The following is a 12,041-nucleotide window of genomic DNA, read 5'->3' as shown; positions in this document are numbered from 1 at the left end:
AGAAACAGATGTTTTTTATGTTGCCATAAAAAAAAACAACCCAAAGAAAGTTGTTCCATGCCTTTACAGTACTTTACAGATGTCGACATGGAGTACTGGAAATGTTGCCATGGTAACAGCATCACCACAGAAAAAGGTTGACTATCAGCAGAGTTTAGTTTGAGTCTATATTTAAGTTGATAAAATGCTCTGTAGTCTGTAGTCTTTTAATGTCTTGCTGTCCATGTTTTTCTCCGATAAATAAAGCAACTTCAGGTTTATACCACCAACATGGTCAACGGCAAACATTGGGAAAATCAAACCATTGGCACATTCCACTAACTGCTGCCAGTGGAAGAATTCTCCATCGCTGCTCCACTAAAAACAATGGAGTCCAGTTTTCCAAACAATCCAGTTTTCTCTACATCGCTACTATGTAAACACAGCACTATAGTGCATTCCAATTAATGTCATTAACTATTACGATTATAATAATTATTATAATCTTAAGGAATGTCACAGAAAAAAATAGACGACAAAAATACAAGCAGCAGCCAAGCTGTCAAAATTGACCTTTTGACCAAGCTTTGCTGTCGGCCTCTATAATCACAATATCACAGATCAGGCAGAGTACATGAGCCTAACAATGTGAGCAGACACAAACAGCATGGCATGGCCTTTGGTATAAGCACACAAACATACACAAATAATGCTGAGCAGCTTGTTCCCTGCAGCCTTTTTCCCCACCTTCTGTTTCTCCAGGAGCCCCTTATGGGGTCAGTCTGTTCCCTTGGGCACAGCTAGACAACACATGCACTCACTATTCAGCACTAGACAAATTTCTGCATTTAGTCCTTAATTAGATTTCTGAAGTCACAAATATAAGCATTATTTTGCAACATTTTGAAGTTAAAAATAGTGTAAAGAAAATTTGCCTAATTGTATTTTAAACAAAAGAAAATCCCAGGAAGCATGCTGGGATTGCTGGCTCATTTCTGAGACCACTTGGGTCAACCATTTTTGAAATAATCAACTGGACAGGTCTTGGCATCTACCTCGTTGGATGGTGGAGGGAAGCCGCATGGTGCTATTCACATTAGCGAATTAAATTAGGTAAACACATTTCTCCAATTTTATTCCTCACATATCTGAGTATAGTTATATAGGTGTATTTCTGCATTTAAATACAATAATTGGGTTTGTTAAAAGTGACGTCATGACACTTTATAAACTGAATGAAATTCACCACTAATTTGAATATAACAAGTGCGTGCCTGTGTATATAGTGTATTCCGGCATCTAAGAATTCGATTTCAAAAGGTGTTAAATTGGCTAGCAACTGTTTTTAGAATACATATAAATAACATTAATACAAGTAGCTAGTGATTTTTGGTTGTTATTGTGTTCACTTGACCATTTTAAAGCTCTCATCGAGGAAGCGCAGTATCAACTTTTGTTATTCTCCCCTACCTAGTTCAGAAACTCAACCCATCATTAAAATAAATCAGGTTGCAAAAAAGTTGAAACAATTTGCTTAGGTGCCTTTTGCACAGTACTGAAGCTATGAAGTTAATAGATAACGAGTTAGTTTTTAGAGACTCACCTTGATGTTCACATCTGCTCCGTTACCCACTAATAATTCCAGGCACAGCGCCCCCTGGCGGGAGGCGGCAGTAAAGTGCAGTGGCGCAAAGCCCTTCTCGTTCACCTGGTTGACATTAGCACCTGACTCAATCAGCTCATTCACGACCACATCCTGACCGTTATAACACGCCACATGCAGCGGAGTGTTCCCATACGCATTAGGCTCATTGATCTACAAAGAGAGAGGGAGAGAGAGAGAGAGAGAGAGAGAGAGAGAGAGAGAGAGAGAGAGAGAGAGAGAGAGAGAGAGAGAGAGAGAGAGAGAGAGAGAGAGAGAGAGAGAGAGAGAGATTAATGCTCAGGAACTATTTTTTTCATTGTATGAATAGCAACATTTTAGGGACTGATCAGGGACAGAATTTAATTGCATTTATATAGCAATATTATAGCTAAGCTTCATTTAAACTTTCATTATTAAATTTAGTACCAGATCCAATATGCTTCTATGCTACAAGAACAAATTATACTGCAATAAGAGACAATAAATAATTTCTTAGAAAGCGCCAAAAGCTGAGCACCTGAACTGTCACTGACCGTCACTGAAAGCACCAAGCATTTTACCGTACAGTGTAACAGTGTCCAAAATCAACATTATTTTAAAAGCAGAAGCTGCCTCAGGGTGCTCCCAGTGCTTTGGATCAGTGCATGAAAGTTAAAACTTGTTGACAGGAACCGGCAGGCATCTAATTTTATACGCAGAGGAGAAAGATAAAACTGAACTGGCCATGTGGCCCACCAAGCCAGTGAAAATGAAGAAACTGGTCAAAATGATAAAAACGTGTTTAATGTATACATTATATATCGGCCAACCATTTCACTAACGACACCCCCTTGTTTCTACACTCATTGTCTGCTTTATCAGCTCGACCTACCGTGTAGGAGCACTTTGTTGTTCTACAATTACAGTCCACCTTTTTCTCTGCATACTTTATTACCCATTGTTCTTCAATGGTCATGACCTGCACAGGACCACCACAGAGCAGGTACTATTTGGGTGGTGGATCATTCTCAGCACTGCAGTAACACTGACATGGTGATTGTGTGTTAGTGTGTGTTGCACTGGTCTGAGTGGATCAGACACAGCAGTGCTGCTGGAGTTTTTAAAGACCTCAGTGGCACTGCTGGACTGAGAACAGTCCACCATCCAAAAATATCTAGCCAACAGCGTCCTGTGACCACTGATGAAGGACTAGAGGATGACCAACACAAACTTTAAATCAACAAGGTAAAGCAACAAGATAGTAGTATGTAATAAGAGTGGACAGAGAGCAGACACACTGTTCTTATAACACCAGCACCACATATATATATATATATATATATATATATATATATATATATATATATATATATATATATATATATATATATATATATATATATATATATATATATATATATACACACACACACACATACACGTGTTGCTGAGAATCATCTACCACCCAAATAGTATCTGCTCTGTGAGGGTCCATGGGGGTCCTGACCACTGAAAAACAGGGTAAAAGGGGGCTAACAAAGTATCAGAGAAACAAATGGACTACAGTCTGTAACTGTAGAACTATACCTATACCTATACAGCAAGTGGAGCTGATAAAATGGACAAACGTAGAAACAAGGACATCATGTTATGCATATATCTCATCAAAGCAACTGGCCACAGGATCTGCAAAATGTGAAATGTTGTGGCCAGGTGCACTGGGCAACAGGCAACATCTAGCCTGCTAATACCCCCAACTCATAGCTTAATTAAAACTGGGTGTATCCAATATTATATAGAATAAAGGGCATAAAGAGGGCATACGGAACACGTGTCCCCCTATGTAGAAGCACGTACAAGCACATAAATGAATGCAGTGGTCTCATGTCACTACAATAAACACATCTTTATGAGAACGACCGGCAGACGGGGGCAGAGTTATGTGGCAGCTCAATGGAAAGGGCAGACTTACATCCACCCCCAGATCCAGCAGGTATTTAACCACACTGATCATCCCGCTGGAGGCTGCAGCATGGAGTGGTGTGTAGGCTTTCTTATCTTTACACGCCACCTCCGCACCATGAGACACCAGCAAGCGCACCACCTCCATATGACCTGTGTGGGAGAGGGAGAGAGAGAGAGAGAGAGAGAGAGAGAGAGAGAGAGAGAGAGAGAGAGACAAACAAAAAGAAAAGAAGCAGACAAGAGCGGGGGTGGTAAGGAGCAAAGAAGACAAAGACAGTAAAGACAGAGTCACTTTTGTGCCACAGGCTGATACAAACAATCACAGACCGGCTTAGACTGAAGATCCTCTGTCTGCTGGAAACTGCACTGCTTGTGCATGTTGGTTTCTGTGACCGGGCATTTATGCCAAAAACCATCTGAATAATGAACCACAGTCTCTGAGATTCACTGTAGTTTAGTCTGGCTTACCCATATACGCAGCCCAGTGGATAGCTCTCCTGTCCTTCTTGTCAAATGCATTAAGGTTGGCTCCTCTGGACAGCAGAAGCTTCACCATCTGCAACAATGTGAGTGGAGAAGCTCCCATTATTGAACAAGTAGAAATAATTTACATTACCATTTCACAGTGGGCAAACCCTGATGTGTTCTGAGTTGATATCATTTCTTCAAATACTTTTATATGCAATTTGTATTATAAATGATTAATTATGTATAATTTGTAAATATTAATTATTTATACATTGTTTGTAAATTGTGTTTAATACCAGCGATACCAACAGCTGAAACCAAATAGCTCGTGTTTTAACATACTTGGCCAATAAATCTGATTCTAAATCTGATTCTGATTATCAGGCAGACTTTGTATAACGACTTTGTTGATAGCATGTTGATAAATGCCACCCTTATCAAACCCTTCTCCTCACATCAAGCAAAGCTGAAACAATCACTAAAGCCAAAACAAGGCTGTTTCCATCAGAAAAGTCTAATCATTTTGAAGTTTTAGTAATAATTATTTTCCTACAATTCCAATAAAATAAGTCCATTGGCAGGTAAGTATGTTACAAAAAGTCTAATTTAAATGTTAAGAGGTATTTTTCTATAGGTTCTCAATAGGTTTTCTCTATTGATTCTTAACCTGTAATTATAATTATGTATAATTTACTAGGGATGCATCCAAAAAATCCCAATAAAAAATTTTTGAATGTCAATCATTTCGCATGCAGCACTGCACTAAATGCTATTAAAAAAGGCGAAACATGCAGTTGGTCAGTGTTCTTTAAGTACTGACAATATCCACAGTATGCTCAGAAAGCATACGTTAATGTTAAATACCATAATTTTGTCACCCTTTATTATTAAGCGATAAAAACATACATATTCACTTCTGTAGACCTACAGAGAAAAAGCTCAAACCCAGAATAAGAGACATACTACTTGAATTTTCATTTATCATATCAATGTATTTTATTCCAAGTTATGCAGCCCTGTTCTCAGTCATTGTAATGCAAACACTGGGACCTCCAAGTGGCCGCTGAAGGCAGCGTGGTGCAGTGCGGTGCGTCCAGCGCGGTCCGACACGTTGACGTTGCTGAGCAGGGGGACGAGTGCCTCAGCGCAGCGCACCGCTTTGTTGGCCGCCGCCACGTGCAGCGGCGTCTGCCAGTTCTTGTCCCGCGCATTTACGTCAGCAGAGTGCTTCAGCAGCACCTGAACGGCATCCTACACAAACACACGCACACAAACAAGCACAGGGACACAGAGAACTCATGTGAGTGCACGCATAATGTGTGTACAAAGACTGTTTGCATTGTGTGTTTGAGTTGTGTAACATGATACCTCGCTGCAGGAGGCCACAGCTCGGTGAAGAGGGGTCAGCCACTTATTATCTTTGGCATTTACTCTCGCTCCTGAAATAAACACAGAGGGTGAGGGACGAAGTGACGAAAAAAGGTTACCGTCACTGGTTTTTATCATGTCCTATAATTCAGTAATCAGCGTGAAGCAATTACTATTCCAAGCTGCCTTTAAAGGGGCTGGCAACTTAGTTTCAAAATTATTTCAATGATTCTACAGACCTGTACCTTAATACACTGCAAAAATGGTATCTTGCCAAGTGACATGATCTTAAATAAAGTCAATATGTCTAATATTTCCCACATATTGCTATAAGATTATTATTATTATTATTATTATTATTATTATAAGATTATATATCTTATTCCTACACATTTGTACTTGTTTTAAGTAATTTTAGTGAGTAAAATTGTGTCACTATACTGGCAGATAATTTAACTGGTTTCAAGCATTAATTCTTAAAACAAGCAAACTTATCTGTCAGTATAGTGATATAATTTTACTCAATAAAATTACTTACAACAAGTGAAAAATGTCTAGAAATAAGGAAAATAATCTTAAGCTTAAAACAATTACAACAGGAGAAATATTTGATTTACTGATTATATTTGAGATAATTTTATTTGACAAGATGCCATTTATTTGCAGGGTACTCATTAACCTGAAACATTGTTTAGGAAATGCTAAACAATAATTCAAACAGAAACCACTTTAAACAACTTCTCTGTCAGATCAGGACTTTATGGGCATTTCAGAATACACAGTGATTGACAGTGTAGCCATGGCAATGTGAACAACCCCCTGGTGGGCAGGTTTCTACATTTTTTCAGCTAAGCTTTTATTTTCTGAAGTTGATCGTTAGATTATTGTGTGATAATATAACGGTAAACCTGGGTTCAATTGGGAGATACTGTGGTAACCGCATTGGTAAAGGCCTCAGCGGCTTCAGCGAACAATATGATCTAAATGCGGAGAAAACAAACAACTGTAGATTTTGCGAGGAAGCTTCTTTCGCCGTATCACACACACGGCAGCGGGCAAACTCCACTTCGGCTTTGGCAGACATGCTAATATTTCAGTGTGAAACACGCATTTGTTAAATAAACAATAAATATCTCCTAAACGTAAGATGTTATTCGATGGTATTAACTAGTACTATGCACCAAAACATACACGTTACCTTATATTTAGGTTCACAAGAGTATGAGGCTCAAGTTGCTACCTATTTGCCAGCTTTTTGTTTGAATTTTCCCGTTGCACCTTAAATGCTGGCAGTATGCTGAACTCAAATGTCAGCGTAGTTAGAACAGTGAAAGAATCATTTTCCAGTAGTCAAGAAGCTTGTCATAAAATGTCACAGCATCACGTGGAGCATCCGCGACAGGCAACACAAACCCGCAGACAGTATGCGAGCTTGTAAGCTTGTGAAGGCTTTTTCGGATTCGCACAACCCTTGAGAATTTTGTTTCGCAAGAAGTCTGCTGAGGCCTTAAGAGCCACTGACTTATTCAAGTAAGAACTTGGCCTTCTAAACGTTTAAGCTCCGCTAACATTTGATAATATACAGTATTGTGGTTAGGCAGCTTTGATAGGCAACACATTTTTCAAACAACATAAGCAACTGTCATTTATGTTTACCAAAGAATACCTAATAAATTATGCACAAAGAACTTTTTTGTGTTTGAACACTCTGCCTGGCAGATGAGATATCCAGAGGTAGTAGAGAAGGAGAGCTGTTCTCCCAACCCCAGGTTCAGTAGAACTAATGCTTTGTAAAGAAAGCCCAGCCATCATTTCACCACAGTTCCAGGGTTTAAAGTGCTGGCCAGCTAGCTCACTCACTGGTAGTCAGGCAAGCACAACAGGCTTGTATGGAACATGGCTGTGGGCAAGGAGCCACTGGTGAAAAATTTACCCTAATTCTGATTTGTTCAAGGGATCAATTCACATCAGTATCCACCAATATAATCCTGCCCAACTCAAATCCATCAGATGAAAATCAAAAGGTCTCAAAATCAAAAACTCTCAATTGAAGTGACCAGTACTACTCTTCAACAATACATTCATGCAGCAACCTATAGCTAAAAAGCTTAAACGTATTACCAAAATAAGTTGACAGCCCCTTTGAGCCTATTTACAAGAGGACTCCCATGATTCTTTGAGAGCTCATCTGTGAAGGTCAAAATAATGCAGCAGCACCTGCTTGTCTTCATCAAATCTCCCCTAATGTCATCCGCCCCCTTCTGCATGCGATCCCAGCCTTTCCAGGCAGTCAGCTGACTCTGAATGCGCATGCCTGTACGTGCTTATGAATGGGGGTGGGCATGGTCGTGTGTTGGTATCTGGGGATGTTCTGGCACGACTCTCCACAGTAATGGAGAACGGCTGGGTTAACAGGGGTGTGTTTTCTGGGAAAGCTGCTGTACCTGACAGAATGAGAAGCTCGATGATCTCAGCGTCACCCAAGTAAGCTGCAGCATGTAGAGGAGTCCTCTTCTCGTTATCCTGAAAGAGATCAAAATATCACAAAGTATGAGAAGAATGACTAACTGTAGCTAACACTACACACACACACACACACACAAAACTACAAGCTCAAAGCACTCAGATTTTATAACCAAAATAAAAAGTAATATATACATTCAGATTACTATTATTATTATTTTTATTACCAGCATCATTATAATAAACTATGGAATTCCCTACCAAGCATTCTCAGTTAGCTTTAAACAGCATCGTTATGTACCTTTTCAGAATAGCTTTTTTCCATGGACTTTATATTTGTTACTGCTGTATGCAAAAGTTTGGGCACCCCTGGCTACAGGTTTTGATGTTCTGTTTGAAAATAAGCACATATTCTACCAAAAATACACTTATGTTGTTGCACAATGCGCAATTACTATTAATTTACTATTATTGTGGAATTTAATATACCTCAAAAAATTAGCGGCCTCTGCACTAGTAGTACATGTGCCATATAATATTTTATTCATAGCAATGTTGAAACAAATAAACTGAAATTGTCTCTCAATTTGCAGAAAGCTGTCATATATAACTTTGTTCCCTGTACAGAATCTGTTAACTTATTCTTACCTAAATCAACATGAACAAACAAATGGCGAACAACAAAACTGTATACCATTTTATGTATTTATTTATGCATTCATTTCTGCATTTGTGTACATGTTTTACTGAACTACAAGTCATTTAACTCCCCAATATAACCACTGTATTATTACTTTACTAATTCTAAATTGTTTTCATTTAGAATTTTTTTCATTTTAATGTATAAAAGAGCTTTAAAGTTTATTATTCTTATATATGTTTAATACTCTTTATATATATTCTTCTTATTACTTCAAATGGCAAACAGCAAAACCATTTATACAATGAGGATTTATTCATTATAAGTATAGATTTAATGTTGCTGATAAGAAAATAAATAAATGCAAGAAAACAGATTTTAGAAACTGAAACTGAAATCAGTTGCAGATGACAGGGCATATGTGAGGACAGCTTGCAGCTCAAATTAAAACCAGTCCCCACTTCGGCTGCCAAGAAGAGCCGGACACACCAGAATTCATGTCTGAACGCTGGTAGCTTGCTATCGCTCTTATCGCTTTTCTGGAAGCATAGAGAGCCGCAAAACCTGCTTCAGGAAAAAGCATTAGCATCCATGTAACTTCTTCTTCACTCAGTTTTAAAGGGCCCATATAATGGAACAATACACACACACACACACACACACACACACACACACACACACACACACACACATATATATATATATATATATATATATATATATATATATATATAATGAAAGAGTTTGACGTAGTATGAAACCCTGTTTCAAAATACACTGTTAATTACCCCGTCCGTACATAAAAGCAAAACAGTCAAATTTAATATATTGCTTCACAATGAAGTTATAAGGAGTGTTTCAACCTGGACTGCTTATGAATAATGCACAATACAGAGCAGAAAAAAAAAAAAAGTCTTAAAGGCACAGTAACAGTCTGCTTAAAAAAATGGTTAACCTTTTTTGGTTCCACATTTAAACCAGAAAACGTTTCAAAGATTAAAAGCATGACAAAGACTCCCTGAGTAGTTGCTCTCTGTGGGTTTGTTATGTTGCATGGGTGGTTAACAGATGTGTTTGCCATCTGAAACCATCACAGCAGAGAGTCTGAAGCATGAGCAGCTCTGTGACGCAACACCGTCTCTATTTCACTGCGCTGTTTGACTAATGTGTGGTTGTAGTCTGGCTGGGTATCTGTGTAGAAGCACAGGGTATGCAGCATGATGAAAAGCACCAATAAAAATTCACAACAAAAACAGTGATTTGGAAACAGCCCCCACTAACCATATATACAAATCTGGGGCAGAAAAAAATAACTGGGGGCAGTCGTGGGCTGGAGGTTAGGGAACCAGCCTTGTGACTGGAAGGTCGACGACTCGGTCACTTGAGCTGACAGGACGTGACTGAGGTGCCCTTGAGCAAGGCACCTAACCCCCAACTGCTCCCCTTGCTCTGCGGACAGGGCTGCCCACCACTCTGGGCAGGTATGCTCACTGCCCCCTAGTGTGTGTCTTTACTAGTGTGTATGTGGTGCTTCACTGCACAGAGGGGTTAAATACAGGAGGTGAAATTTCTCCAGTGTGAGACTTAATCACCAGCCAGATTTTTATTCCTTTTTTTTTTTTTTACATAAAGATTTACACATCAACAAAACATGCAAGAATTTAATGTTGTTGATTGGGTGTTATGAACTAAACCATAAGAAACAATATAAGAAACCAGTATAACAGGAAGCCAAAAAAGGGGAAAAAAATATTGATGATTCTTCAATAATGCTATTCTTAAAGTCCCCTGCGCAGTTTCTTACATCACTGCTACACGCAGTAAAACCTGAAAAATTTTAATTAACCAGTTCACATTTTTAAGTTAATATGATTGTTTTAAAGGGGAGCAAATTCGACTTTTTTTTTTTTAACAGAGATTTCAGGCTCTCACGTATGCATTCTCTCTCACGCTGTCTCTCCGCTCACCCGCTCACTCTCAGGCGCATCACTATTTGCATGAGCCAAGACTTTAATATTATTGTAAGTTTTAACACGGTTGATTTTGTTGCAACGTCCAGCCGAGAAAAAGACTGATTTAAAACGACCATCCTGACCACTATGGAAGTGAAATCACTTGAAAAGTCATTTGGTGTAAGGCTTGCATTAGTTGCTGCTTAATATGCTCTGGCCTCTGTGCAACTCTAACAAATGTTCTTATGCAAAACAGAGTTGGCAAAACCAGACCAATTTATTATGAAACAACAGTGGTGGGAAAAATGCAAGCACACCCGCAAACATCCAATTACGAAACTTGTGACAATAATTCATTCTGTTCACTAATGCAAGCACTGGCAAGTCTAAATTGTTCAATGGTTTGACCTGAAGTGCCACTCAGTGCTTCTGGATTTGATTTGATGAACCAGCCTAACATTGCTCTTCTCTTTAGTAAGTGCACCATCCTCTCTCTCAAATACAGAAGCCATAAACAAGGTCATGTGAGCAGACCAGGCTAGCAGCCCAGTGACTGGTCCGTCCTCAAAAAGCTGCCATGTCTCCACACTGAGCCAAGAGCTGCCTGGAGATGAACAATGAATTCTCATTAAAGCCACAGTGCTGAGAAAAAGACACATTCGGTCAAAAACCCATCAAGAGAGGGTGTGGGTCTATGCTGTTTGCGTCCACTCAAATCTCGGCTGCCCAGTGGCTCATTATCGTGAATATAACGAGGCAGCGCTGTAAAAACAGGGCCAGGAAGAGGGACAGAGCGAAGGGCTACACACATTTGTTTCTAAATGGTACAAGGTTAGCACTCCAGCCTGTTACAGGAAATCAATGTGACAGAGCCAGGGCCATTAGTGGGGCAGGTCATGATCCGTCTACCTGAACTAAACCCAGTCTCAGCAGCACGCACTCCAAAGCAGTTCTAGGTTTTCTAACATTCCTCCTACCTTGAAGACAGATTATCAGAAAGGTTTTTTTTCTTTCTAATCTGTAAACTGGAAAATCTGACTCTTAAGACCACTGTAGGAGTTGAGTAGTCATGTTTCCAACAGATGTAGCAAAGGTTATATCATTCATTTTGGCTCTCTTTCATACCAGTGATGCACCAAAAATAGCTAGTTTATTAAGGTCACTAATCAGCCAGTTTGGCCAATTTAGTTTAATTGTCGTAAGTTAAAAGACTGAGAACTTATTTCATCGGCCTAATTTAACTGTTAATTGTCATATTTTAATTGTTAATCACAATTATTTAAGTGGCAATTTAGTCAGCTAAAATTGTATGATTGTGATGTGCCTACTAGACAGAAAAGACAGATATAGCTTTGCATACATTTATTTTCCTGCAAAAAAATATATAGATCTTTTTAAAGACCAGCAGACATCTGCACTCGGCTAATGCTTGCTTGGGACATTTTCAATGTAGCCTGAAGCAGGGCCGTCGCACTCAATTCCTACAAATCCCCACAGCACTTCAGGGTTTAATGCTGGCTCTGTTCAGCTCTAAGATCTTGGTAATCAGACTACAAGTTGAATCAGGTTTGTTAAATCAGGG

At 39.1% G+C, this 12,041-nt stretch overlaps 1 protein-coding gene across 3 annotated transcripts in view; it reads right to left on the bottom strand.

The window, feature by feature from the left end:
- Positions 1–12,041, bottom strand: part of LOC108441435 (serine/threonine-protein phosphatase 6 regulatory ankyrin repeat subunit A) — a 51,629-nt gene that overhangs the window by 15,849 nt on the left and 23,739 nt on the right. For all 3 annotated transcript variants that reach the window (XM_017720963.2, XM_017720962.2, XM_017720961.2), the window contains 6 exons: positions 7,849–7,927; positions 5,405–5,475; positions 5,087–5,287; positions 4,037–4,124; positions 3,576–3,718; positions 1,583–1,795 (listed from right to left, as the gene is read on the bottom strand). In XM_017720963.2, the coding sequence (XP_017576452.1) occupies positions 1,583–1,795; positions 3,576–3,718; positions 4,037–4,124; positions 5,087–5,287; positions 5,405–5,475; positions 7,849–7,927 (795 nt within the window). The remainder of the gene's footprint in view (positions 1–1,582; positions 1,796–3,575; positions 3,719–4,036; positions 4,125–5,086; positions 5,288–5,404; positions 5,476–7,848; positions 7,928–12,041) is intronic.

Source organism: Pygocentrus nattereri, chromosome 1 (genome assembly GCF_015220715.1).
Source record: "Pygocentrus nattereri isolate fPygNat1 chromosome 1, fPygNat1.pri, whole genome shotgun sequence".
Taxonomy (NCBI): Eukaryota; Metazoa; Chordata; class Actinopteri; order Characiformes; family Serrasalmidae; genus Pygocentrus; species Pygocentrus nattereri.
This window is presented reverse-complemented; position numbering and strand designations above follow the sequence as displayed.